The 15,421-nt window shown below is 34.2% G+C and overlaps 1 protein-coding gene across 1 annotated transcript; it reads left to right on the forward strand.

The window, feature by feature from the left end:
- Nucleotides 1–6: 6 nt before the first annotated feature.
- On the forward strand, nt 7–14,450 carry Cda4 (chitin deacetylase Cda4). The gene is made up of 3 exons (XM_017633966.1): nt 7–107; nt 3,354–3,739; nt 13,533–14,450. Exons 1-3 carry the CDS (start codon nt 9–11, stop codon nt 13,879–13,881), a joined length of 834 nt encoding a protein of 277 aa, XP_017489455.1. The 5' UTR covers nt 7–8; the 3' UTR covers nt 13,882–14,450.
- Nucleotides 14,451–15,421: the final 971 nt, after the last annotated feature.

Below are 15,421 nucleotides of genomic sequence, written 5' to 3' on the forward strand. Positions count from 1 at the left end.
TGATTGGCATGCGTGAAATACTCAAAAAATTCGCCAATGTGTCCGTCAACGATGTGGTGGGTATGCGTGCGCCGTTCTTAAAACCCGGACGCAATACACAATACAAGGTGAGCAATTGTGGCAGGGGGCTGGTGTATGCGCTGCCCACTGTGCGTACATATTGCGGGTATGTACATACTTGTAAATATTACCTGATTACTTTTGCGCAATGCAGTTGGCAGTTACGCGTCCTCTAGCAATATAATGAATTTTCAGATCCCTGATAGGTAATTTGGCATAAATAGTACAAGGAGTTAATTGACAGTTTTATTTTGTTGTGATGTTTTAGACAATTACCACAGGCAGTAAGCCGATTTTTTATACAACATTTGCATAAATTGTAAGTAATATGTATTTCGAGGGATTATGAGGTTAAATTGTATCGTATGCATAAATAAATTAATTACTCAGATCATGAATGGACATCGCTTGACTGAATATGTACGCACAGATAGAAGCTGGCATGTGTTTTCTTTCAAGTAAAGAAAATGTTATGTTACGCTATAGACGTACACAAAAACTTTGCAAAACTACTTACTACAAAATACATATGTGCATACATACGCTTATAGACATAGCTAAAAATGCTCACCGAATTTCCTAACAGAAACCGTAATTATTTCAACTAGTTGTCTATGTATAAATTTTAAAAGTTTATAACCATGAAACACATTTTCTTTGTTATTCAATTCCCTGTGTGCAATTCCATTTGCCTTATGCGTCTCATTTCTGTTTAGCCTGTTTGCTAATATTTTCGCTAGAAAATTATGTTAGTGAATAGATTGCTAATGCAAATGTGTAGTACATTGAATTGTCCGTAGCACATTTTTTGAGATGACAGGGATTTGAAAAAATGTAAACTAGCTGTTACGGCTGGGGGCAGTAAAAGTGTATGCGCCTACATTTGCCTACGTATACAATACATATAACCAGGCATAACTGTTATTCATAGTATCCCCTTTGGAGGTAGCCGTACTCTACCCATGTATTTAAATATGTATGTATGTATTTCGGTGCGGAAGAGAAAATAAATGTTACATACATACATACATCGGAGAATTGCATCAAATGGATTTTTAAGTGCTCGGGTGGCACTTTTCAGCAATCACTTTTCAACAACTATTTTTACACTGGAATTTGAAAAAAAAAACGAGTAGGAAAATTATATATTGCCATCAAGGAAGTCTGTTGTTATAAATCATAAAACAAGATATACCAACGCTCAATATATAATCATACATCTGATAATTTTTAGGTTAGGCCGGGGCGAATCGGGAGGGTAATTGTTGTTTTATATATATTTTTTTTATTATTAAGTTCCTTCTTTATTTATATACCTGTCCTTATGTTAGGACACCAACTATACTATCTTACAATTTGTTAGGAAATTTACACACAAAAAAACACAATTTAGCCAGCACTAAGAAAGTGTTGGGTTAGCTATTCACATTTAATGCATATTTGTTCTCTTTTTGTTTTAGTAGGCACATACAATATTTAAAACGCATTTACAATGACTATTTACAGTTACAATGAACATATATCACACTAGGGCGATTGGCCTCGCTCTTTTCAGCCGTCTTCCATACTTTCTCTTTGATCGGGCTAAGACCTTCACTTCTTCTTCATTCTCGTGTTATTTTCGCAATTTTGCAAAGTCCAAATTGATTTTAGATCCATAGTTTCTTCGGCAAGTTTACTTGGAATTCCACGTAGAATCCTTTTGTGCTATACGCGCATAGTGGGAAAAATCTCCCATGCAAATTGTCCCGCCCTAATGCACATATATAAATAGGTTTTTGCATTTTTTACCTAAAAGGTAACGGTTTATGGAAAAATTTGCACAACTTGAATATTAAATTTTTCATATCTGATGAAATTTGAGCTATAAAAGTGGACCAGATACAGTCAGGTGATTGCTGTTTGTGCAATAAACACACCTCACAGTCAAAGTTAAACATACCCAACAGGGTTGCATGACAAAATGAATTCAATTAGCACTCGATGAAGCACTAATCGGACACTTAAAGATTTCAATGTTTGTATGGAAAATGGATCTCGATTAGTACCTTAATCGAGAAAATTTAGCTAACCGCCTGTCTGAACTTAGTACAAGAAAATATATAAATACGATTAGGGCAGCCGAAATATTCGAACCTATCTGTACTTGGAGTATCTGTTTTAAAGATTTAGATAAAAACGTATCTATTTATAGCGGCGGCCATGGCCTAGTGGTTACCGAGAGCAGCCAGGTTCGATTCCTGGTCCAACATCTAAATAACTTTTCTATTATGAGCGATAATCCTTCCTGCGGCATAAAATTGAAGGTTCCTCTACGTCAAAGTTCTTAAATAAAATTGCTACTGACATATCGAACGCATTGGTATAAAACCAGGAGAATATAACTGAATATCATGGCAATTTAGAGACGTGTACCTCCTCAAACGGGGAAAGCGTAACATTCTTATGCAACTGCATAAACTTGCAAGCTCTTAGTTGCTGATTATTGTGCATTTGCGTCAAATGCCTTTAATTGAATTAAGTTCCATATGCAATGATTGCAATCAACTTTCCAGCTCGCTGCATTGCAAATATGCACTCTGTATGCACTACTGCTGCATACAAAATTCAACAAGCAAAAAAATTAAATAAATAAACTACCGTACACACAACACACCACCATTAGGGGAGGGTACTTTAGTGTTGTTGAGTGGTAAAATCTGTGCCTGTGTACTTGAAATTGTTGCACATGAGCAGCTTCGAGCATTACAACCAATTACCTGTAAACAGGACCATTAAACTGGCAACAACAACAATAAAAATAACCATAACAGCAACCAAACTGCTGTCAAACCACACCACCGTGCGTACAAACACATCTGTAGCGGAGACAAGAGCAGCAAAGCCATTTTCATGTTCATGGTCACATTTATTCTTGTTTCAAGTTTTCTATGCTTGTCTTCTACAGCATTTACACCCACGTTTAACATTTTTATTGTTATTATATGCAATGCATTAAAACTTTGAACACAGCATCAGACTATGTACATATGTAGTATATACTATTTGTACGTTTTTATATGTACATATGTATGTATGCATATGTCCCTATATTGAATTCTATTAACCCTTTTGAATTTATCTTAAATTTTTTTGTTTTTTTTTTATTTTCATGACATAACCACAAACTATGGTCGAACGTACATCAATATGTGCATACACACGTGCATACACATTACATTAACAACGCCAACAACTGTATATACGTACGTACATATGCCTGCATTTGGTGCTGCGCCATGCTGTCTACACAGGTTATCGAAGACTTCGGTTACATCTATGACAGTTCGATTACCGTGCCACCAGTCAATGTACCCATCTGGCCATACACGCTCGACTTTAAAATCTCACATGAATGCAAGAGCGGCACGTGTCCGTCGAAGAGCTTCCCCGGCGTTTGGGAGGTGCCACTCAACACTCACTATGTCGAAGGTTATGAAGGCGGTCACTGTCCCTATCTGGATCAATGTGTGCTACACAATTTGGACGAGGAAGAGATATTCGCTTGGCTGCAAGAGGACTTCACACGTTACTATGAACAGAACAAGGCACCCTACATGATGCCAGTCCATACGAATTGGTTCCAGACGAAGCCACTGGAAAATGGCCTGCATAAATTCCTTGATTGGGCACTTGAACTGTAAGTACCTGGGGGTCGTATATATGTCTACATACATATGTATGTATGTATATTTTTTGTTCTCATGCACACATTCATACATACATATATTCTGAGAGTATTTAAAATGTAAACTGTGTGCAAAAAGTGGATAGGGCGGAAGTTCAACTAAATGTGAATAAACGTTTATTGAGCAGCATGAAGAGTTTATTAGATATTTTATAGAAATTTAATATTAATTGGAATTGCTTTAATCGGCTGCTAAAATGTTTGAGTAAATAAGCATTGTGTTTTTATTATTAGAGTAAAATTAATTTTGATAACGAGCACGAGTGTACATTTTTTGACACAACAAGCAGTTTTCTTCGAATTTTCGAGTTTCGCATTTGCCTTTGAGAAGAATCTTTTGTTTTAACAAGTTATTTTTAAGCAAAACACAAAACCGACTTCAATTCTTATATACAAATTTAAGATAATCATTAATTTCTTCATGATCCAATGATCGGATTTAAACCAAATAAGTATGGGACCAGCTGTGAGGTAACAGCTTTTCTTAAAAAAAAAAAAACAACAATATTTCGTTGAAATAGTATAGAATTCTTGAAAATTAATATTTTTCGATTATGACAAACTGATTCCTGAAGTCTCGTTTTGAAAAAGATACGTCGATATCTTTGCTACAATGTAGTAGCACAAGTATCACACACTCTGTTGGGGAGCTCGGTGAAATCTGTCTATACGGACGGCTGCAAAACTGAAAAGAGAATTGGAGCTGGGCAGCTGGACTTTACTACTCGCACCTTTTAAAAATAGTACACGAACGTATGTACATAGTATGTATATTGAGGCTAAACTTCGATGCAAGGTGGAATGAGCTTAAATTTGTGGAACAGAGTCAATTTTAAGGCAAGCATAGCGGGAACAGGCGAATACATCAAGGATCTCATTAATATAGCTCATGAGAGCCATTGGTTGGTACAGTACTCTAAATTTCAAAACAACAATTCACTCCTGAACAGGTTCTCACAAAGGGAAATATTGAGCTACGATCCCTGATAAGTGTGATTACGACCCACTGTGTACAACCTATTTGGAAGTTGAGATCATTTGCATGCAGCCGTCCAGCCTTCGTTAATTCAATACCATTTCAGTCCTGTAGAGAAAGAAACATGTTAGATATGGTCTTTCTATTCATATTAAGGTAAAGGTATTTATGTACATTTAAATTATTAAGGATTACTGAAGAATGTTTCCTGTGACTTTTAAATGCAGTAGAAAATTTTAATATAAAGTGATAACTAAGGATCTCCTTAATATACTCGATGACAGTTAAGTCTAAGGTTGATTTTAACAACGTAAATTCATTTTTCTACAGATTACAGATAGAGTGTTTGAATATTAGCCGTCGATATATTTTATGCTTTGTTTGGTCTTGCAATTAAAACACATTAACATTAGTTAATGTTAATTACTTAAATCAAGAAATAGTCACTATCCAAACTCACCTTATTCACGGATGTATACAAAAAATGTATAACAGTTACTCAGCTACAATTTTACTTTATTTGTTACCCGCTTACCCTAACGCACGCTTTTATGTACGAGTACAACGCCCTAAGACTGACACAATGTTTTTGCACTCATTCACTTTTTCACCGTTAACCAACAGTGTTTCGCACGTTTTAATGAGAAAAGTTTAACAGAATTAAACTTTCATTTTAAAACAACACAAAAAAAATATAAGTTGATACAAAAAACCTTTACAGTAAACATAGAAAAACGCAACTAACGCAGTGCTGCGAAAAAAAAAAAATTAAATTAGCGCCGATTAGCAAAAAAAAAAACACAAGAGAAAAAAAAAATATCCACACAATTTACCTCGCTAAAGTAATGGATGGACATTACTGAAAGCAGAATGGCCTAAACCGCCGCCATGTAAAAATGGCGTATTGGTGTTTTAAACTTCGGTAATGAAGTTACGCTGATAATATCGCTCTCTGGTGGATGGCAAAGCCGTCGGCACTAAGCATTAGCAGTATTAGGCGGCATTGTTCTTACCGCACTAACTATTTCCACGCCCTGCGAAGTACTACGTATGTGTATGTATGCACATAGGTTCTACAATTTTTGCAATTTTCATTCATTTTCTAACTATGTCAGCGTCAGCATGGCGTTGAAGTAATCATACAGTGGAAGGATAGAAAATCTCTGGAAGTATTTTATTATTATTTGTTATGGAGATTTATTTTATATATGTGCCGTACTGATAGAAAAAATTGTATGTAATGGAAAGGAAGGGGAAGGGAGAGCCGGCTTCGGCCCTATAATCTAAAGCTCTCATGATGCATACAAATCTCTTGAGGCATTTAGCTACAGTACTGAGAAGTGGTATTTTATCAAGGCTAGGTTACTAAATTTGAGTTGAAAATATTAGAACCCGCCCTGGGCATCTCCCAGAAGGTTACACGTTCACACAGCGTATCCGAGGAACCATTTTAAGGTAAACTTAGAGGGATTGATATCTTTCGTATGCCTCATCGTGCAGACGAGATTTTATGATTTCATAGTTTTAAACGGCCTAAGTACCTCNTTTTTTTGTATTTGTATAAAAACTTGGGGGTGAAATCCGCGGGTATAAGCTAGTATGTACATATATCCAATTAGATGTTTACGAGTGGCTACATATTCACTCACACAAAGCCATACACATCAGCGCATTTGGGGTGTACGAAAGAGTTTGCTCAGCTAATATTGTAAATAAACAAAATTGGCTACTCTTTTTGGCCACTTTCTACCAACATAAATAAGTACGATATATGAGAAAAAAGGCAAATGTCCAAGTGTATTTTTGTTGTGTCATAAACACTGAAAACTCACAGTAAAAGTTTTGCCAATTATCGGAAACAGTAACAAACTCGACGAGTCGTCGAAGCGACAATTCGATTGTGACAAATTGCAAAATGGTGACATATGCCTTGTTTGTGTTAGTGTTGCAGACGTTTGATTGTTACATAAATACATACACACATATATACCGTTTGTTACTTTTATCGCGAGATTGACACCATTAACAATAAATAAAGGTGTTGGGCCCAGAGTGGTCGAATAGTCTACAATAAATGTAGAAAGGTGTTTCGAGGAGCCAAATGGTAAAAAACTAAATACAAAGTACTAGAAGAAGAATCGATCGAAATAAAATTTTATGTGTCAATGACATTTGTGTATCGTAAACAAATTAAATGCTTGTCAACAAAAATTTTCCTCAACTTTGCTTCGTAGGCAATACAGCAAACATAAAAACTTTTGCCTTCTGACTTGTTTGTTCGAGTGCCGGTGTCTTGTTGTTACTTGTGCATTGGAGTTGTCACTTTTGTAGTGCATACATATTTACAGCTATTCAATGATGTTCATGAGTTTTGCTCAGCACGTGTACTATCCCGGTGTGAAAATGTAATGTATAGTAATCGAAAAACTAATCAGTAAAACAGTCGTTTTCACATTCGAAAATGCATTTTTTCCCACGGCGATGTCCTACGACAAGTGGGCATTAAATTTTTCATTACCTAGTATCGAGGAATGAACGTGATTTAATATGATTTTTTGGAGACTTTTTGAATACATTAGAATATTAAACAGTAATGTAATCTAGAACACATAAGAAATCACGCATGTAATGCATTACTGCTTTTTCCACTGGGATGTGTTGCGGGTTTGTTGAAATTCGTGCGCTTGTGGGTGAAAATGTCTGTATAGTTTTTTCGACGACCATTGTTGGTCGAAGTTCGATATGCGCTGATATTTTGACAGCAACACTGCGATTTTTGCACCGCATGCCGCTTCAGACAGCTCTGCTTGTTGCGCACAATGTATGCAAGTATTTATGTATGCACTAAACACATAGTAGTGAAAGAACGTACAATTTATTGGAGAGCACTTGAATAAACCTCAATAAGCATTATTTTCTTTATTTTGTTTTTTTTTTCTTTTGCTTTGCCTGGAAAGTGTGGTATAAGAAAACCGCATTGAGGAATGTATTGTCAAAGTTGTCAAGTATTTCACACTTTGTTACAGTTTTGTTTATGTTATAGTAGTTATTGTATTTTGTTATTTGGCACCAACATAACCAGATTAAGATTAAATTACATGTCAATTAGTAAGACGCCTAATACACTGTCTTCAAAGTGCTAACGCAAATAGAGTTTCAACATTACGTTCGTTATAAGACGCTAACTGTGTCTTATATTCAACTTCTTAGAAGGTACATATCTACATATTTACACTCTTGAAAGTATCCAAACCCCAAAAGGCTTTAATTCCGCCTCATTACAATTTTCTTTTACAGTGAATTAAAGTTTACACATTTTGGTCACAAATTCAAATATTTCACATTTCATTATAAACATAACATTTTTGAAGTGAAATTTCTTTAGCAGCGTGTGGTTGGTTGAGAGATTGCGCACGAAAGTTGCAGACGGAAATGGTTGGGACGGAAACAAGTGCTAATAAAAGGTTAAAGAATAACAATTAGATAAAGACCAGCATAAAAATGAAAGTAAAGGTAAGTAAATACGTAGATAAAGAAAAGGATAAAGGCAAAGGTAAAAATAAAAATAAAAATAAAAATAAAAATAAAAACGAAAATGCGCAAAGATAAAGGCAAACATGAGGATCAAGGTTAATTAAAACACTTTACCTATACAAGGACAAAGGTGAAGAGGAATATATGGATGAAGAAAATATAGGTAAAAACAAAAATAAATATTAAGAAAAAAATTAGGAAGAGGATAACGATAACGATAAAAGTAAAGATTAAGATAGAGGAACAAATGTTAAAATAAACGTAATTATAAAGAAAAGGATATACGTAGATAGAGACCCAGAGACTCAATCTGGGAACTATTTCGGGATTTTAGAAATATTCGGTATTCTCGGGACTACTTCGTGATTTTCGAGAATATTCTGGAACTTTTGTTATATTTATCGATATACCCTGCAGGGAGCGACGTTAGCTTTTAACTAACTTTAGTCTGTTTACGCGGACACTACTGTGCTAACTATTAACTGTATATTTTGTTCGAAAAAAGAAAGTGGGACGATGGCAACAAAAAGGTCGGAGCTGGATACCACTGCATTGCATGTCAAATAACTTTTAACTAACTACTTTTGGACATAAAATATCAATAAACACCATTTTGTTATTTTTTACATTTTTATTTATTTAATTTTTTTTCAACATTGCATATTTGTTTATTTGTTTACATATTTCACAGTAGGTGGTTCTATATTCGAATTCCATCAGACATAACAACAAAATGATAACATACAATTTTGAGCTGCATTTTATTTGTCCTGAATAAGAAAAATTATTTGTGAAGTGCAGAAAAAAATTTATTAAAAACAGTTTTTGTATGAGAAATTTTAAAATTAATTGTAAAGAAAACAAACTCCAGATTGCGTCTGCATGACTCCCGCACGACTTTACAACTTACTTAAAGTTCGTTTTGTCGTTGCTAATTAAAAGTGAGGTTTTTATCGAAATCCCGCAAAGAAAGTTGGTTATTTTTAACAATTGATAATTTTTCATTGCAGGGTAGTTATCGATATTGCTTTCGATATTGTTATCGACATAATAATAGATTTTATTATCGATATATTTGTAAATATTTTCATCGATATGATAATCTATTTTGTTATCGATGTAGCAATCGATTTTGTTATCGATATTTTTATCGAATACTTTATCTATTTTGTTATCGATATGTTCATAGATTTTGTTATCTATGTTTTTATCGATTTTTGAAATGAAATATTTAAATACAGGTATCAAGCGAGAGAACTTCAAAAAAAGCTTTATTTTCAAAACAGTTTCAGTGAGGATTGCCAATTGTTTAGAAGTTTTTGTCAATTTAGCTAATAAATTAAATTCAATAGTTAATATGGGTATCAAACAAGAGAGGTTTAGAAAGCTTTATTTCCCAAATATTTTATAAAAAGGGGGCGGGCACATGTGTGTTAAATGAAATATTTTATTATGGAAGGGAAAGGTGTAAGTAAGCTTTATTTATCAAAATTTTTTTTTAAGAGGCTTACAACCATTCCAAAAACTGCAGTTCAGTTTAATGAGAGTTTAAATGCAACATTGCATTACGGGTGTCAAACGAATTAAATTAACGACAGCTAATTTTTGTCGGCCACTGAGGTGTAGTGGTAAGCAGTGCGCGCTTCCATNCTGGGTTCAAGCCCTGGTCAAAGCAACAGCGCAAAAAATATATAAAAAAGGTTTCTCATAAAAATACAATCGCCGTTCGGAGTCGGCGTAAAACTTTAGGTCCCTCCGCTTTGTGTAACAACATCAAGGCGCACGCCACAAATCGGAGGAGAAGCTCGGCCAAACACTAACATATGTGTAAGCGCCAGTCTATTATTATTATTATTATTATTATTATTAATTTTAAACAAATATTTTTGAAGAAGGCTGTAACCTATATGAAAGGCTCAATTTAATTTGATAGCTTAATTAATTGAAACATTTTATATAAGCATCTTATAAATTTACCCAAAATTCTTGTGAAGGTATTTTATAGAAGAGTTGCCCATTTCAAAAATATATGTATGTAAATTTTTTTTTTACTTTTTTGTTATGTCCTGAGATTTAATTTTTATCCCAAAATACCGGTTTCTATTGGAGCGCCATCATTTGTATAGTGTGATTCAATACCGGCGATGTTCACTATAAGGACATTGTTTAATGCGCTGTGTGGCAATTGGCACCTTATTTTTTGAAACCACATATTGCCAATCCCATGTCATCTAATTCAGGCCATAAAAGAACTCCGTTACCGGCACCATTTTCGAAGCAGTGCGGTCCGTTTATTTAGCCAGCCTAGAAACTAGATTAAACAATGGACTCGTTGTAGGTGCATAGTATTTTTCTTGCAGTGGGCTCAGTTTTTCTTGTTAGGGATCCGTTTAGGTGAAAATGTGCCTCATCGATCATGATGAGTTTTTTTTTTGATCGGCATCGACGTTTTCGTCACTTAAACGCTAAGTTTCCCAAAGCCTAGAGTACGAAGTGCCCGAAAACAAAAAACATGCAAGTTAATGTCAAAGTTAAGTTTATTCCATGTATGCAAAGTATGTAGGTATGTACCCGTGTACACAGCTCTCGTTGCAAAATACTTAAAACGTCCTACGCATTTCCTTACAGTTAACGGAAACGTAAACAAAACTAAGCTAAAGTATACCAGCCTTCACACTCAACTTCAGTCAGGGTAAACACCAGCAACAAGAAAATCGCAAAACGTCTCGGTTAGCACTTTTGCTAGCTCTAACTATTTAACCACCATTTAACCCAAAGCATTTTCCAATCAACATAGAAAACCCTATTAAACATAGTAACAAATACTGAGCGGTAAGCGGCCTCCGGTATGTTTTGCTTCATTAATCCTTTTCTGTATTTTTCATGTTTTCCCACCCTCCGCAGCACTTTAAACTTTTTTTCGTGTCTTGGCTGAAAATATTCTTCTGCCAATAGCATGATGGAGCGAAAATACGGAAATGCTACCCATGCATACTTTTACAAACATACTTATGTATGTATGTGTTTACACATTTTCAATTTCCCCCTTCAAAGTCAGCGTTAACTCACTCATCAGCTCCTATGCAGCAGCCATTTTGATGACGGTTAATTTAGTGACGGCAAAGGGGCAGGTGAGGAAGAAAGCTTGACCTAGCTGTTAGATATACTATGTACATACATACATACATATATACATTTTGTTTAAAACTTTTGGAATTTTTAATTAGTGCCAATAATAGCAGCAGCGTAGCAGGAAAGTGGGAAACGCAGCCGTAGGGTGTGAAATCGATATTTTATTGTTGGACGTTGCGTATGAGCAACATTTACCGGGCTGGCGTTGGAGAGTATCAATGGAAGCGGAGCTTTTTTTTTTTGTTCGGTTTCTCTAACTGCATTCGGTTTTGGATTTCTTGTGTTTTTTTGAGTTAGCTTTTGCTTATTTTGTTTGTTGTAAAGTCAAAGTTTGATTTAAATTGAATTTTTCAAAGTTTGTTGTTTGACACCTGTAAGTTGGTCTTCTACACTTAGCACTTCGCGTCACTTCAATAGCTTTAGGTATGTATGTTGCAGAGCTCTTGATCTTTCAAAATGCTTTTGGCAATACTGTTGTCTTCTCTTTGGTAATGCGGGAACCATTACGTTTGCGGGTATGTTTACTTTACAAATACGGCTACAGATACAGATACTGCTGCGAAATCAAATATTTTTAAGAATAGGAATACGGTAAATGTAACGGTTACGGTTCTAGATAAATAATGATGATATCGAAAAATATGAAAATGAGTGCTAATTAATAAAATAAATATTACAATAGGAGTGTCAACCGAAAGAGATTTAAGATCACTGTCTAAAATATTATAGAGAAGGCTGCCACTTGATAAAATAATTAAATTCGAATAATACTATATATGTATATTTTACTTAAATTCGCTTGAAATTTTAAATGGATAGACTCTATATTTTAGTAGTCCAATTATGAAAACGCGCATATCCTCGCGTTCGTTTAGAGACGAAAAAGTTTATATCTAGGAGTTGCCACCTGTAAATAAAATTAAATTCATTTAAGGGAAATTAATCACTTCAATACAAATATGAATCGAAAGCAATTTAATTTTAAAATGCTGCACTTTTGAACTACATGTAGGAGGGTTGCCACCTGTCTAATAAATTAAATCCAACTTGAATTAAGGGAATTAGGAGTTAAGGAATGAAGTAAATATGTATCACAAGATGGGGTCACACGGAATAAGTTAAAGAAAGTTGCGGATTGAAAACATATTAAAGTGGATTGCCAACTGTTTAAAAGTTTAGTTCAATTATTTTAATCAAATAAAGGAATTATTCTTTTGCCACTTGTTTAAAAAGTCAAATTCAAATTGAAATAGAAAAAGTAGGTAATTGAAATATTGGTGAGAAGGTTGTAGTTTGAAAATATTTTTAAAGGGGTTGCCATCTGTTAAAAAAGTCGAATTTAATTCAACACAAGTTAAATGAAATACCTATCAAAATATAGGTGTTTAGAGGTTTTAAAGGGTTGCCACCTAGTTAAAAATCAAACACAATGCAAATTATTTAATATGTTAAATGAATTATTACAATATGGATATCAATCAAAATGTTTTTGAAAAGTCTTTATTTTCCAAGCTATGTACGGGAACTCTTTTAAAAAGTAAAAATCTTCCATACGTTCGACTGAGTTTAAATATATTGCGTTTTATTGAAATAAATTACTTTTTATGTAGCACGCAGAAATTTCATACACTCAGCGAACGGGTGAGAGAAAGCTAATGTTTTTAATATAATTTCCTCAGCTCCGTTATAGGCATATATTTATGTGTCTTTTCGAAGTGGAAATGATTTTGTTTGCAGCACTTTTTCCACAAAACGCCTGAAGTATTTAGCCACGAATGAATTCTACACACATATGTATGTACACGAATACCAAAAGTTCGCTCAGCAATTATAGCAATAAATTACTATTTGTGTAATTTTACTATTTTGCCGCTTTCTTTGTTATATTTTAAAGAAAGAAAATATTTATTTTTATACTTTCACCATACCTGTTTTTTACTAGGTCTTCACTTTCTTGTTTTTTGTTACTTGGTCACCACCATTATTAGTTACTCTAACTTCTATTTACCACAAAACTTTTTATTATACACACATACAAGCGTATTTACCCAACTATTCTACAATTTACAATCTCCCGTCTTTTTTCTTTCACTCTCACTGCAGACCCGATGTCTATATTCTAACCATCACCCAAATGCTGCAATACATGACCGACCCAAAGGAGTTGCGTGACATCAACACCATCGAATCATGGAAGTGCGACAAAAGTGTTGCTGTTGCACCAAAGCCATGCAACATTTGGAATACCTGTGCGCTGCCCTTCAAGATACCCGAACAGAATGTAACGGACACACGCTACATGGAGACTTGCCGCGAATGTCCCAATGTCTATCCATGGTTGGGTGATGCCGGTGGTACTGGCATTTCAGGACGTGACAATTACATTTTCTCTGGGCCAGCGAGCGCTGGCGATGGCGAGGGTGATGATGCTGGCAGTGATGATGAGAATTAGAGCGCAATGGAGGATAGTAGCAGCAGTGCAGTACGTACGTATGTATGTATGTATTTAGGTGGTTGAAAAGGTGCGCTAAGCTAGTGTGTAAGCTGTAATCAACCTAAAAAGTTTTAAGGGTCAGGTGACAAGTGTCAACTGACAGCTGCTGTTAACTGTCAATTGCCAACTACATACATACATACACGAGTGTGAAGTGTTTTGTGTTTACCTTTGTAGTTTTGTGTTTGGTTTTGTTATCTTCTATAGGTATTTTTTAATTTGTTAAATTTTCCATCATTTATTAAATGTGCCAATTAGTGTTTACAAAACAATTTTACTGCTACCCCTGCTTTGATGTCTCAATGCGATAGCTCTTCTTAAACGTAATTTTTTTTTTCAAAATTGTTTTTAATTTAATTTTGTTTTTCAAAATACTCAGCCTTTTGGCTTGTTTTAGTTTATAAGCCATGAAATCGTGTCAATCGTAGACATTAAGCAAATATAAGCAAAATAAATTTCTGTTTTAAATAAGAAACTGACTATGAATGAAAACAGGTGATCTTTATTTACTAGAAAAGCTATGCTGTTTTTTTACTGTAAGTATGTTTTGTTGTTCCAAGTTTCCTGTTTGAATCGTATGGAAAATTTAGGGTCCGCAAAAAAATATAAAAAACCACACGATTTTTTTTTATTTTTTTATTTTAATTATTTGTCTATAAAAATGTAGTATATTCTTTGACAAAACCATATAAATCTTTGTGCAACATTTAAATAAAATCAAAAAAACTTTCGTAAAAATGTTGAGCTTTTTAATTCGATTTTTAAGAAATGTTGCTAGTATGCAGTTGGACGATCTATTTTACTGTTATAAAGTGAAAGTTTCAAGCATCTACAAAATATCGTTGATTTTTGAAAAATTTTTTTTGATGAAGGTGTTGCTCATTTTGTCCATATATCTACTTTTGTATGGACGCAAATGACTGCCATCCTCAACCAAATCAACGGTAGGTCCCAGCAACTTTAAACTTGCACTTTGGTGTACTAGAATCGAATGGGCTACAAAACTGCATACTGAGTTTTTTTATTTCATAAAAAATCTCCACCACCTCATCATAATTATTTTTTTTTTTAACTGTGGGTCAAAATCTTTACTTTTTGTTCAATAATCCATTTATAAAATATGCCATTTTAAGTTTAACACAAATTCGATCAAAAATATTACCTTAGCAGATCTAAAATGGAACATTCAAGCCATTACCTCCTACTAGAGAGCCGTTCTACCCAAGCTGGCCCAATTTTTACAATGGTTAATATTTTCCACAAAAATATATAAAGCTGCAAATTTTACAAGAAGCCACCAAAAACTAAAATATCATGTGTATTAAGGGAGTAGACGAAACACTGAATGTTTCATGAGATTTAATAGAACTTATTCCCAAACAAAGTAAAACTTTAAAAGAAAAAACCGATTTTTATGTTTAAAGGAATTTATGATAAAATAAGATGCCTCGAGATTTTTGGGTTTTCTTTTTAGACTTCAAGGTACTTAGGGATTGGT

This window comes from Rhagoletis zephyria, unplaced genomic scaffold (assembly GCF_001687245.7).
Source record: "Rhagoletis zephyria isolate East Lansing unplaced genomic scaffold, Rhagoletis_zephyria_1.1 Rzeph_scaffold_12568, whole genome shotgun sequence".
Classification (NCBI taxonomy): Eukaryota; Metazoa; Arthropoda; class Insecta; order Diptera; family Tephritidae; genus Rhagoletis; species Rhagoletis zephyria.

What these genes read in the sequence shown, in the direction of transcription:
- Cda4 (XM_017633966.1), top strand. Translation starts at nt 9, where the DNA reads ATGCGTGAAATACTCAAAAAATTCGCCAATGTGTCCGTCAACGATGTG. An exon ending in GACGCAATACACAATACAAG is followed by an intron (nt 108 to 3,353) that starts GTGAGCAATTGT and finishes CTGTCTACACAG; the next exon opens with GTTATCGAAGACTTCGGTTA. An exon ending in CTTGATTGGGCACTTGAACT is followed by an intron (nt 3,740 to 13,532) that starts GTAAGTACCTGG and finishes CTCTCACTGCAG; the next exon opens with ACCCGATGTCTATATTCTAA.